Source organism: Tiliqua scincoides, chromosome 6 (genome assembly GCF_035046505.1).
Source record: "Tiliqua scincoides isolate rTilSci1 chromosome 6, rTilSci1.hap2, whole genome shotgun sequence".
NCBI lineage: Eukaryota > Metazoa > Chordata > Lepidosauria > Squamata > Scincidae > Tiliqua > Tiliqua scincoides.
Genome location: NC_089826.1, coordinates 54,056,138 through 54,070,173, shown reverse-complemented (window position 1 = coordinate 54,070,173; position 14,036 = coordinate 54,056,138). Strand labels below are relative to the sequence as shown.

General features: G+C 43.8%; 1 protein-coding gene across 1 annotated transcript in view; it reads right to left on the bottom strand.

Annotated features, from left to right (window-relative positions):
* Positions 1 to 3,552: 3,552 nt before the first annotated feature.
* The window catches only part of GALNTL6 (polypeptide N-acetylgalactosaminyltransferase like 6), a 629,228-nt gene continuing 618,744 nt past the window's right edge, over positions 3,553 to 14,036 (bottom strand). Inside the window, exon 12 of the mRNA XM_066631983.1 lies at positions 3,553 to 4,647. Coding sequence (XP_066488080.1) covers positions 4,480 to 4,647 — 168 coding nt within the window. The 3' untranslated portion in view covers positions 3,553 to 4,479. The remainder of the gene's footprint in view (positions 4,648 to 14,036) is intronic.

Sequence of the window (14,036 nt, the reverse complement as noted above, 5' to 3'; positions counted from 1 at the left end):
CTCCTGTGTCAGTTGATGCACATTTACCCTGCTGTGCCTGGATCCGGTGAAGGGAGGCCAGCATAATTCCTTGTGCTGGCCTCCCCGACTCTAAAGTGCAAATGTGCCGTATGGCATGTTTGCAACACCCCTGGGTCAGCGCAAGTGATTTGTGTCAGCCTAACCTGGGAGTTAGGAATGTACCCTTATTTTGGAAAGGGAACTTTATGGGACATACTTGTATATAGCTAGCGGCCCAGTCCTATTCCCCACCAGTCGACTTGATGCAGGGACACCAATAGAGTGCATGCAAGAGCCTATGTTAGGTGACCAGACAGTCCGGGAGACATAACTAAAAGTATTCTTACCTACCTCCCCATAAGCCACCTGGCTGCCAATGGGTTTCCTCAGACCTATCCTGTCTACTTAGCTGTCATATGTCTGAGAAGTCATGACTGGTTGGGAAAGGGGGGATATGATCCCAGTGTGCACAAATGCTGCTGAGATCTACCCCTTCCCTCTCTCGAACCATCCCAGCCCACCCCGTCCCACTGCTTCCCATGAATCACCCCTGCTGCTCTAGTGCAGAATGGGTGGGCCACTGTCTTGTCCAGGGGTGTCCAAACGTTTTGGCAGGAGGGTCACATCATCTCTCTGTCACTGTGTTGGGGGCTGGGAAAAAATTAATTTACATTTCAAATTTGAATAAATTTACATAAATGAATATAGTAGAGATAGAATTTATATGAATGAATGAAGGTCTTGCAATAGCTCAAGGCCTATAAAAGGCCTTGCACAAAGCAAAGCCAACCTTTCTTTTGCTGCTGCTGCTGCATCACACACGTGAAACAGCAAGCAGTGGAGGGAGCCTTCAGCCCCCAGCTGAACAGTCACCCTCATGCTGAGAGCAGTTGCGTCAGGCCAGAGCAGGTTCCAGCAAGTATCTGGAGGACCAGAGGCTCATTGGAGACTGGGGGCTCCCCGCGGGCTGGATTGGGAGTCCCCAAGGGCTGCAAGTGGCCCCCAGGCTGGGGTTTGGGTACCCCTGGTCATGCACATGGGGCCTCTGGCCATTTGAATTAGTGGTCCTACAGCGCATGATAGCAGTGCACATTTTGTGTTGCCACACCAAGAATTATAGCAGTGGGTTGCAAGGTCTGCTGCTGAAAGCCTAAGATTGGATTGGGCTGCCCAGCTGCAATCCTATAACACTTACCTGGGAGTAAGCACCATTGAATTCAATGAGACTTACTTCTGAGTAGACATAGGATTGAAGTGTAAGTAATCAATGCAAAAAAAATCAGCACAGTCCATCTCAAAATGAAGGAATATAAATGGAGAGTGAGAACTACATTTGTATTTGAAAGTGAAGTGCTATTTCATTTTTCTTCTGCCCAGCTTAACTTCTACATCTTTGTCCCTTCAGCTTTCAGTTTCAGATTTCAAGTATAGTCAGGCAATTGAAAAGATGTGTGCTCTTAATTTTAGAAACTTCATATTTGTCTGCTCATTCATTTCTATTAAGGAAGAAGAATAAGTGCTGCCAAACCATTTTTAAGTCTATTCACTTGCTTTTTCTCACCAAGTCAAAGCACAATGGCTCCAAGGGGCTATTTTCCCCCCTCTAAGGCCTCTCAGAACAACAATATACTGGTTTGAATGAGAAGGCCTTAAAAACTGACAATATTTTTCAATTGGTCTGTTAACTGCACCATTTTTCATTTGCAGCTTTCGATCGTCCCTGAATCATAGGGCAGTTTCAGCCATGCGTTTGCTGCTCCTCAGCCCATGCTTCTTGCACATTTAGTACTTCCAAATCCACTTAACAAGCATATGTCCAAAAAGAAAAGAGTGCCCATTAGCATGTATAAAGAAATCTGGAAGCCAAGAGTCAGGCTGCAGCAGTGACAAGTGGTATAGCTGTTCTGTGCCAGTTCAGACTGTAAATGAGCAAATGGGGGCAAAGTCTTGGCTAGAATGCTTCTCTCTCTCTCTATGCTAGCTGTACCCAGGTAGGTTTTTCCCTCCAGTAAAAAACCCTGGACAATATTCCATCATTGTTATTTCAACACCTGCCGTTTGAAGTGGCATAGTCCAGCAAGGTCTTCACCGCATGAATGTGAAGCTTGGTTCTGGATGTTTTTGAGGGAAGACTGACCAGGCTGGGAGAAGTAGCTGATCCAGGTGCATAAATAGGAGCTGGTGGATGCCCATGTGCTTCTCCTGCCTGACCACCACTTCTGCCAACTGGTCTGCCAGCCACCTGCTATCCTGTGTGTCCAGCCCAGCCACCACTAGGCTTCTTCCCTTTATGCTCCCCACTTTAAAAAGGCAGAGTCTGGGGAGCAGAAGAGAAAATACATTAGGGAGAGGGAAGACAGTGGTTGCCTATATAATTTCCCAGGAGACACTCTAAGCCAGTGGTGGCCGAACTTGCCACCACTGTGCAACGGAAATGCCATCCCCATTTGGATCACATCTTCTCATTCCACAGGGTTGTCGCATGTAGTCCTCCTCTATCGGGGACAGGTATACTCTGGGCAATCATTTTGATGTTTGGCAGCAGAAGGTTGCGCGACAGGACTTCCAGGCAGACGTAACTGCCCAGTGCATCCCTATCCCCCGATCGTGGAGGACTACACGTTGTGACCTGGCAGAATGGTAAGGTCCTCTCACTGGGCAGACGGGGTCTTCCGAACCCCAGATCTGACCCCTGGGCCAGAGTTTGGATGGCCCTACTCTAAGCCACCATTATTCTTTTCTTCCTACAGCTCTTTTTCTGCTCATCAGGCCCTGCCTTTTCAAAAATGAGAAGTGTGAAAATGAGCAGTGGGGGCTGTGCAATGGTGGAGGGAGAAACCAAAGGTAGGGGGACATCAGGGATGTGCTGTGTGGTGCGGGAGAGGCAAGTGAGGCCAGATCGGCCCACTGGAGTTCTTTGAAAAGTGCTGCCTCTCCCACCACCACTACTGCAGTTGTGAGCACATAAACTCACGACCCATGTACTCCAGCTGCTGTTCAGAGTGCATGGGTTGTGAGTGTTTGTGTGACCACAGCTGCAATTGTGGTGGCGGCACTTTTTGAAGAACCTTGGTGGAAAGGTCCTGCTTCATGTGCTGCCCCTGCACTGGACACCCCTGGGAGATACATGGTGCTGGCAACAGATGTAGCAATGGCCTGAGAGTGCTATCTTTAAGCTGTTTCTGGAACAGTTTGGAACATGCACAGAGAATGTGCTCAGTCAGCTCTGCACAGACAAAGCTGCCAAAGGTGATATGCTAAACACACCTGTCCTTTCAATTAAAGGTATGAACTGACGCTATAGCAGTGGCCTCTAGTTTCAGTCATTTCTCCACCAAATACCCAGTTAGACAGGAACTCTCCCTCCGTTTGTCTCCTGTTCCTGTAGGGCTCTGTAAATGCTGGCAGAATCCAACATCCGCTTGGTTCAAGGCAGCATATCCATGTTTGGTTGGCCACAAGCCCACCCTGTCAGACTCATTCTGCCTCTCCAGATAGTGATCGTATTGATCTGAATCTACTTATACGTCTTTTATTAAAAGGTGCCAGGAAAGAAATGCAGACTTCAGAGAGGAAATCCTTTCTGCAAAGCTTGCATTGTGCTACTTTTATAAGTAACAGGCTCCCTTTTTAAAAGATGAACGAGGATGTGGCCTCGTTCATGTCATTTTTTGGCTCACCCCATAAATGACTCAATGTGAATAAGTGCAGATGATTTGTTTGGGAGCTCTGTGTAAAATGGATGGAAATTTTTTATTTAATTGCAGGGATTGAAATTAGTCTTTCTTCAACTGCAGAAGAGAAATGGGAGTTTGACACCTTACAGTCATTTTCATGCTTTATCCAAAATGCATTTCTAAATTATTTGTACATTGTTCGACCATTCCTGTTTCAACAGTGAAAGGAATGTTGTGGGGAGCTTCTTAAAAGGATCCTTGACTGCCTCTTATTTAATTATCCTGCTCAAATCTGACTTTCACCAAGGGGACACAATGGCACCACACGCCCTGTTCACAATTCGGCAACACGGATCATGTCCCACCGCTCACCTGGTTAGCTCTACACCTGTGCTATCTGTAGGTTCCCACAGCACTCATGCATTCCATATATCCCCTATAAGTAACAGCAACTATTCATAGCTACTCACTATAGCAGGGTTTGACCTGAGAAACTCTAAAACTCTGTTTTGCTTTATTAACATGGAGTGTTTGGAAACATTTTTTTTTAAATAAAGTTGTCCCTTGACCAGCAAGGGAATTATCAGCCCACAAGGCCTCAGCAGCAGCTGGTGAGGTTCTCCGCCAAGTTCTTCAGATATCGTCCATCCGCAATGACAGCCTGTTGGCTTTTGCCCTGGCATTTACTTAATCTTCAGAACAGCTTTCCTGGATCTAGGAAACTTAATTTCATACTCTTTCACCCCAGATGCTGGCCAAAACATTGTATGCAATCTGTACAGAACAGTCTGTTTTCGTCTCCCTAAGAGCTGGTTTTGCTGTTAAATTTTTCTAAAACAGTCGTATTAATATGCTCAAAAATCCACTGCTGAGTTTCAGATAAAGGATCACATCTGTTCATGAAAATCTTCTTCTCTGCTGGGTTGCAATCAATGCAGCTGCTGCTCACTGGATGGAACAAAGTTTTATCCTGTGGGAATGAGAACACAAAAGCATTAAGCAACAAATGCCAACTGATTACAGACAGGCCTGCTCTCCAGAACCGAGATTAATACTACGTAAGGCTGCTTTTGATTTTGTATATATGTTCTGCCCAGAATGAAAAAGGGACAAGTATTTCCAAAGTATTTATAGCATATAGGACATAGGTGATTGCCAGGTAAAAGATTATCCTTTTTATATGAGTAATAAAAGCTCTGTGGTCAAAGACAAGCAGTGAACTCTTCTTTCTTTGTGCTGCAAGTATTGTATGCAAAATCTTATGCTTGTTTACTCAAAAATAAATCTCGCTGTATTCATTGGGGCTTACTTCCAGGAGCGTGTGTACAGAACTGCAGCCTTGTACACCTGTTTCTTCCTGTTGCACCTCAATAGTCTGGCATGCAGTCATTCTTTGCTGGTTTTTTCCTTTTGTCTGTGTTTATGGCAAATTCATTGTCTGAATAATTTATTCAAAGCCAATCTCAAACTTTCCAAATGTTGTATGAGTGATTGTTGGCAAAATGGCAATGTATACTTGTGGGAAAATACTTGGATAGCTTTACAGTCACAAAGTGGACATAGTCTGTAGGAGGGAAAGCATCCAACCACACACTCAGTGGATCTATCCTTACTGCCGCTGCAGTGTAGCCACAGTCAATTCTTCTCCCCATTCCAAATTAACATTTCTCTTCCCCATCCATCTACTTCCATAGAGCTTCAGAAAGCCAAGAATGTACTGATTTCACCAACCTGTTGTACTACAGCATGATAAGAAAGTTTAAGTTTGGAAAGCCAAATCTAGGAGTTCTAACATAAATCACGCTTGTTATAAGAGGTATAGCCTGTTTCCCACAGATCACAAGTGATGTGGCCCATCCACAGGCTGACTGAAATGCAGTAATCTCTTCAAATGGAGGACTGTGCTGGTGGAAGTTGAGAAGAGCCCTGCCCCCTTTCCTGCCACCTGCCCATCTGCTCCATCCAGTTGTGCTCTAGAGACCACTACAGTGTCTATCTCCCCATACTTCAGCCTCTTTCTGTTCTAGTTCAGGAAGTAGTAGTAGTGGATATGAGTGAGGCAGATTAACACCCCTAGTCAATCTGCTGCTTAAGTCGCCCTCATGGACAGACCAGCCCTGCTTAAGTGACACTTTGTGCCTTGCAGAACAGTGGTCCCTAAATTAAAAGCTAATTGTGGGAATGACATTTATTCAGATACAATAAAATGGATACCTCTGGCTTATCAGCACATGGATTCTCATCTCTTATTGATACATGCTCCACTCTTCACAAAAGCAGGGGTTTGCAGAATCCACTTCTGTCAGATTCCTCTCCAGATATTTGGGTTCTGCTTCAGTACAAAAGCTTACCAGAGCAGCACCAATCAATATCAGACTTCATGGTCCTTTCAACTCCCAGAGGTGTATTTCCCGGTGTTGTAAGGAATTAAAATAAACATTAACTATAAAAATAAATCCTTGACCTGTGACCTTAAAAAAAAAATCATTCTGGGTATTGACATTTTAAAATTGAACAGGGCACTGTGGGAAGGAAGATTTAACCGTGTCTTTTTTTCTAATTTAAAATGGCCCCCAGAAACACTCTCCTGTTTGTGCTTTTCTTCTTCTTCTAAATCAATTTTGGTGGTGTTTATTAGGAAGAAAAAAAAATAAAGCTAAACCAATCTATATAATATATTTAAAAACAATTCTGCAATTGCACAATTCACTTATTTTTAAATAAATGGTGTAGACTAGCTGATTTGCCAACATGGAATAAATTTAAATGTTTTTATTTCTTCAAAAATGTTCAGGTTAAAAATGCAGAAGTCCAACATTTTAATTTTTTCATCCTAAAGGGTCACATTTGTGTTGCTCCTGCAGCAAGGTATGATTTTTTTCCCCCCAAAACACATTGAAATATTATTTTCTATGGCAGCGATTTCCAAACTGGAGACTGCTGCACAACAGGAAAAGTGTCCTGGGTATCAGTGGCGTAGCTAAGGGGGTGCACGGGGTAGCAGTTGCACCGGGCATCAAGCTTTAGGGCGGCAACAAGCTGAACTTGACACTAGTGACCAAAATTGTGAAAATCTTGGTATGTATGAATAATACCATCATGTTAGATATCATTGGAAAGGTAATTTAATGCAGATTGCAATGAAACAAACAGCACTGCAATATCTGTATTCTATCAAAGGTTATGGTCAATTAACCAGAAAATGCAACTGTCTTGTGGAACAAAAAGTGGATTTGCCTTACTCCAAACCGACCTATGAGACTGATTGTTCTGAGTGCCAATGAGATGTTATTATGATACAGCATGGGACCAATAACTTTTTATTTATTTCCTTAATTAAATTTGATTTTATCATGCGGGGAAGGGGGGCACAAAATGTTCTTTGACCTCGGGTAGCAGATAGATGCCTTAGCTATGCCTCTGACTGGGGGGAGGCAGCAGAGCAAGTGGGTGGTGAGCTGCTGTGGGGAGGAGGTGGGTTCCTCCTAATTTTCACTTTTTTAAAAGTTCAGGCATGATGTCACTTACGGTTGTGACATCACTTCCAGGGCAACATTTTGAGCTTGGCACCGGACTACATGATCATTAACTACACTACTGCCTGGTATGATAGGTGCTTACTGTTCCAGCAGGGATCCATCCTTCCCTGCTGCCGATCTCCCCCAAACTGAGATCCAGTCCGCTACAACTGCCCAGAAATCCATATGCAGTGGCTGCTAGAGTGACAGAATCTGGAAGCAGTGGGCTGGAGATCGGTGGCAGGGAAAAACGGGTTCCCCAGCAGAACAGTAAGAGCCATTCACACTGGGAGAGAAAAGGCAGGGGAGATAGAAAACGGGGAGAGCCCTGTTCTATGGAGAAATGGGTCAGTGGTCTTTCCAACAGCATGAAGGTATATGTGTTATCCGTTGTCGAGATTTTGAAATCTAGACTTCCTACTGGGAGAGAAGCAGATTGAAAACCCAAGGGATATCAGAGTAGCAGCAAAGTGGAACTGAGGAAACGCTCTCAACTCAGTTTGAAATTCAACATTTTAAATAACAATGATAGCCATTTGAAGGCTGCTCCTGTAAGAAGTAGAATGATTGGCTGAAATTAATGATAGAGGACATGTTAGAATTAGGGAGCTTAGAACATGAACTCTCAAATTCAAAATGCCTCATCTCAATGTGAGGCAACCAGTGGGGTAGATGAGGCGGGGTTGGGGGGGTACATTGCTCCCCATGGCAGAGTGGTGGTTTCCCACTGTTTCCACTGGAGGGGGGGTAACCATGCTTACCTTGTATGCATGGCAAATGCCATGAAATCAGCCTACCCTTCATCTCCTGCAAGAAGTAGAATGATTGGCTGAAATTAATGATAGAGGACATGTTAGAATTAGGGAGCTTAGAACATGAACTCTCAAATTCAAAATGCCTCATCTCAATGTGAGGCAACCAGTGGGGTAGATGAGGCGGGGTTGGGGGGGTACATTGCTCCCCATGGCAGAGTGGTGGTTTCCCACTGTTTCCACTGGAGGGGGGGTAACCATGCTTACCTTGTATGCATGGCAAATGCCATGAAATCAGCCCACCCTTCATCTCTGTACGGCTCCAAATGGAGACATTTTCAGAGGTGAGGGCTGTGTGTGCACTGGGGAGAGGATGATAGAGCAGGCACGTGTGTGTGTGTGTGTGGGGGGGGGAGGGTGCTACACTGTTCCATCATGTCACCTGGCCCTGGGAGCCACCAAGCCTGGCAATGCAACTGGAGGCAACCCTTAACCACTTCAAAATTTGGCCTGGTCCCATATTCCTTTGCGTTGTGATCCATCCATCATTACCACCATTGTCAGTGATCATTCCCTTCCCTTTTGGAGAACTGCAGGAGAACCAGAACCCCTTTCCCAGAACCCCTCATTTCCCAGAACCCCTTGCACCTTGGATGCTGCTTTTGCAACATTCTAGTTCAGGGATGGGGAAACATTTTATATCAGAAGGCCACATTTTATTTATTTATTTATTTATTTATTTATTTATACTTCATTATTTTTCTTTCCTTACCTAGAAAAGGAATACATTTTTATTTAACGTGTTATAGTTCTCTCTCTAAAAAATTGATGGGAAAGAACAAATAAAAGTTACCAAAAAAAACAAAACACCACCCTGAGTTTGGTGTTATATTCTGAAATAAAAGACAGCTTTAGTATTTGCAAACAAATATGCAAAAGTTTGCAACTGGTACCCAAAAATGATGCAAGTGACCTTAAGGCTGCAGGTTCCTCACTCCTGTTCTAGGTGATGGGAAGAGGGAGGGAGAGAAGGAGAAAGGAAGGCAGAGGGCTCAAAAAAGAGAAAGGGAATCATTGCATAAAGTAAGCAGAAATCAAGGGAGACTGCCTACTATTACCTAATGTATGCCTTGGACCACTTACATAATAAGGAATGTGGTGATGACCTGACAGTTAGTACTATTGGCACTGCACTTGCAATTTTGTTTGTTATTTAGAAAACTCCAGTTGACTCTGATGGAAGCAGAATCAGGCTGATGAGAATTAGAATTTGCAGAATTTGCCATGAGAAAGAAGAGGTTTAAAACACCAAGAAGTAAATCTGAACATTTTTTCACGTCAGCCCAGTCCTAACTAGCACTTGCGCAGCCAGACCACACGGCCTGCACTGTATCCAGCATTAGCTGGGAGCCGGCTGGAGGTTTCCTTGGGGTAAGGGATTAGGATGCGGTGGAGGAGGCCTTCCCCTGCCCAGAAATGCCCCCTCCCTGCCATCATCCCCAAGGCCCTGTGCTGCTTGACTCACCTTCCTGCACCAGAAGCCAGGGGCTCTCACCTCAGCATTTCCAGGGAAGCGCAAGCGTCCCTGCCAGTGCTGCTCGCTCACAGGGTGTCACAAATGTGCTTGATGGCACGTTCATGACACCTTTGGCTGGCGTAGGGTCCACTCCGCTGGTTTAGGAGCAGGATGGGATTGAGCTCTGTAACTTACACTGCAGAACTGTCAGTTAATTGTTGTGAGGAACCAAAGTTTTTGCAGACAAGACAAGATGTTCCAGAAAGACACCCTTTCCCATAAGATAATGGACTTATAGGCAGGCCTGGGCAGTTCATGTAATTGGTATTGAGACAAGGTTCCTTTCTTTTAGGTTACTGCTTTAACTACAGCCAAGGTCAATAGTTAAGAAAGCCATTATTATCTGACGGCTTCAGTCATTCCTGTGAAATGAGTTGGTAGTCTCAGTACAGTCTTAATAAGACTAAATGTCTACATGATTAAATGTACCATTAGAGCCGATATCCAAACTGAGAGCCTTAAAAGGAAGCTAAGGGCAAGATCCACCAGGCATTGTTGCTACACCTCCTCAATTCATTACAAGAGGGCCTGATTTAATGGGGCAGGAATGAGAATATGACACTACAACGTTTGATGAGACTACAACATTTAAACATTTATTTTAAGCATCTGGCAATCTTATGCATGTCTGTTCAAATGTAAGTCCCACTGAGTTCAGTGCGCCTTACTCCCAGATGAGTGTGTATAGGATTGCAGCCTAAGGGCCCAATTCTAAGGTGGCCCAGTGCTGGTGCTGGGTGCTGTAAACGTGTCATAAAGTACGCTGAGTACTTTACTCAACGCATAAAGTACACCGTCAGAGCAGAGAGAACTGGTGTTGTGCTCATGCCAGTCAGGCACAGGCCAAGCACTGACAGAAGGAGGATGTGCTGCCACCAGGGGGGTAAGTGTGACCACCGGGTTAAAGTGCAGCCTGTGGGGGGGGAGGGGGGTTGCTCCGCTGTATCCTGAACCCTGTGTCAGGCTGAAAGGCCAGATGTGGAGTTTCTCAAATCTGCACCGGCAAAATAGCTGGTGCCGACTTGAGAAGCCCCCTTGTGGGTCTTGGGGTTTTTCCCAGGGGAAGAGAGCAAAAGTCCCCTCCAGTTGCTTTCCAGCATCTGCTGGATACAGTGGCAGCCACTTTGGTGTTGCTGCTCCAGGAGGAAGCTCAGGATTGGGCTGTAAATTAATCTTAGATACTGCTTCCTTAGCTTTCTCACAGGGCGTATGAACATGTTACACAGCCTCCCTGAAAGGAATTTCTGATTGCATCAACTCTAGTCTCCCTTATAACTTGTGCCTGCATTCAAAGCAGAATTACATTATCTAGACACTTGATTGTGTAGAAACAAGAGTTTGCATGGAAATACTTTGTGACAGACAAATCTATTGTCTGGAAACCATCTTAAACACATATACGCCCTGGTCCCTTGAGAAGAGTTCAGGACTGCATGCTCAGTGATAATTGCATAACTGGGTCTGCTTGCAACTCTCTGAACAGATAGTTTGACATGGAAAGCTGTAGTCATTTAATGACTTGTTAAGGGGGTAGTGAGGGGACTGAATCAAAATCTCTCATCACATCCCCGTGGGTTATCGGAATTGTCAAGGCTGACAGCATGGACCACGTTTGACTGGCATTTGCACGAGAAGTTAATGCGTGACAGCACGAACACAGTGCACTCCTGTGCTTGAGCATCAGCATCATTGATTAAATCAGAAGATTTTACATGGATCACTTAAAATAAGAGCAGAACTACATGCTCTTCCAGTGAAGGGTCAAGTGGGGTTAATATTTGATAAGCATTTTAAATTTAAAAGGTATGATTAATTAATCTAACCATTCTGAACATTAATGCTTTCAAGTCTTATATGCTATGTGGGCACATCTATGATTCAAAGAACTTTTCCAGTGTTAAAAGAGGCTTCTCGTCATCAATTGATGAATTGATGCAAAGTCTCTCATTCCAAATGCACATTTCAGTTCCTTAAGGACACTGCAAAACTGTTTAAAAAAAATTATCAGAATAGATTACTAGACTATTACAAATTTATTCCAATATGAGCTGAACACTGTGAATTCAAGTAATACATACATAATGGTGAGAAAAAAAATCACCAAGGTAGAGAATCATTTTATTTGCAACATAAAATATATAGAGGTTCAGTATGTATCACTGTGGGTAGAAACTAAGGTCACATCACTTTGGTGGGATTTAAGTATCATTATCTTGCTCTGGACCCAGGCTGAAATGTCTAAGTTATGAGGAGTCTTGTCACATTTCACATGTCTAGGGTAACAGAACTTAATGTAATATATTCACACAGGACCAGTTCTTGAAAGAGATTGCTTAATTGGTTGCTTAATCACTATCACAGACTGCTATAATATATGCTGAAAGGCCAGAAGAAAAAGAGAAGGCAATCGTAAGTCACTTGATGTAGCTCAGATTTTCAGAACATTTGGGCAATATAGGACACAATCCTAACCAGGTCTGCTCAGACGTAAGTCCTATTTTGTTCAATGGGGCTTACTCTCAGGAAAGTGTGGTTAGGACTGCAGCCATAAGGTGGCCAGGGCTGCTGAGTGTGGGTTTGGGCCCTGGTGGGGAAAAAAAGAGTCTCCCAGCAAGGGCAGACAAGCTAAATACTTTACACAAGTCAAAAACATATGCAACATAGTCAGGCCCAGGACCCCTTTCGGATCTGCTGGGCCCTGGTAATTTGTATCGGCATGCTACCCCCCCCTTCCGCCCCACTTGGCCCTGCTGGTGGCAACAAAACAGATTTCTGGCTGCAAACTTGGGATAGTCATAAGCAGGGGTGGAGGAGACTCCAGGACGTCTTGGGCAGCAGGAACAGTGATGTCACTCAGGTGCTGTCTATGAAATTTTTTTCAAAGGACATTGGCCAAAAAGAACAATCAGGCTCAGCAGGAGACAAGCTGAGAAATTTGCTTAGGGGCATATGTATTTTATAGGCCATTTCCTTTCCCAAGGGCTGCCTGAGAAACAAATACATAAAGACTACAATCCTAGGCCAATTTACCTGAAAGTACGTCCCACTGAATACAGTGGAAGTCACTTTTGAGTAAACATGCAGAAGCTAGCACTCTAATGTACTTTTTATATTTATCTGAGATAATTCCATATTTCCACTTCTATATGTTTCTTTTAAACTATGCAACTCCCACCAAGAGTTTGGGGTGAAATGAACTAGATCTTCAAATGAAGTGCATTAAGTTTCAAAGTAGGAATAAGTGGCAGGAGAGAAAAAAATATATGAAGAAATGTAAAGTTTACAACCCTTTTACAATTCCTGAAGATGCTTCCCACAGCTGAAAGTGAAACACTGGGACTAGATCCTATAATGGGTTTTAATCCATGGCTTAAAGACTCGAGCAACATATTAAATTATGTTTTAAATGTAAAGTTGATATTTTTTAGCTGCATATTCTTAGTGGGCATAGCTATAGTAGGAGTTGGGGATGTCATGATGAGCTCCTGTACTTCAAAATTTACCATTACACCACTGGCCATAAGAAATAGCATCAGGTATTATTCCTAGCACGACTCACCTTGTGTTTGTGGTTGAAGCATTAAGCATCCAGAATGTTTGATACAGGGGTCTGCTATACTTTTATGTCACATCTGAGGAGCCTTGAACTCATATGCTGAGTGCCAGCAACTGCCTGTTTATCTTACTGCACAATCCTATGCATGCCTCCTCAGAAGTGTCACTGATTTCAGTGGAACATACCCCCAGATAATTAGGATGGCAACTTTAATTATAGAATGCTACCCACTTCTGAACCTTCATCAGTAGGACAGTATCTTGCAACCTTTCTGCATGCGGAACTACCTGCACACAGACTGTGAGTGGTGGTCACACACCTGTGTGTGTGTGTATGAGAGAGAGAGAGAGAGAGAGCGCGCGAGTGTAGAGACTAATCATGAAGCCTCGCACTGAAAATCCTCATCCTTTCTCAGCCTAGCCACAGATTCACGGCTGGCCTTGGGAAAGCCATTATCTTTTGACGCCAGTCTCTCCATTTGTAACAAGAAGGTAATAACAGCCTACCTTAAGGGATTGTTGTATGGACACTCAGAAGGTGTGACATCAATACTGCAGGTTAGAGTAGTTTAACAGATAAATGTATCAGCACACCAATAGCCACAAAAACACATAGAAAAGTTTTAGAAACAGGCTGCTGCGTGTGATACGAACAGAAAGTTGAGATACTAGCTTAGACTGAGACCAAGAAAATCAATTTGGGCATTATTTTTTTACAATGGTTGTGGCTCCTTGCCTTAGCAATTTAGAGCCAACCATAAGTGTTGGCCTAACTGTATGCTTTGAGAAGATTGATTGCTATCAGATTAGGGTTGTATAGCTCCAACTGTGTCAGCACTTCTTTTATAAAGATGATTTCTGAAGAAGAAAACATTCTCACTCAAGAAATATAGATTTTGCCTTGAACCGAGATACTTCACAGTATTGTCTCAGCCCCCCAAGAGTAGTAAAAAATAAA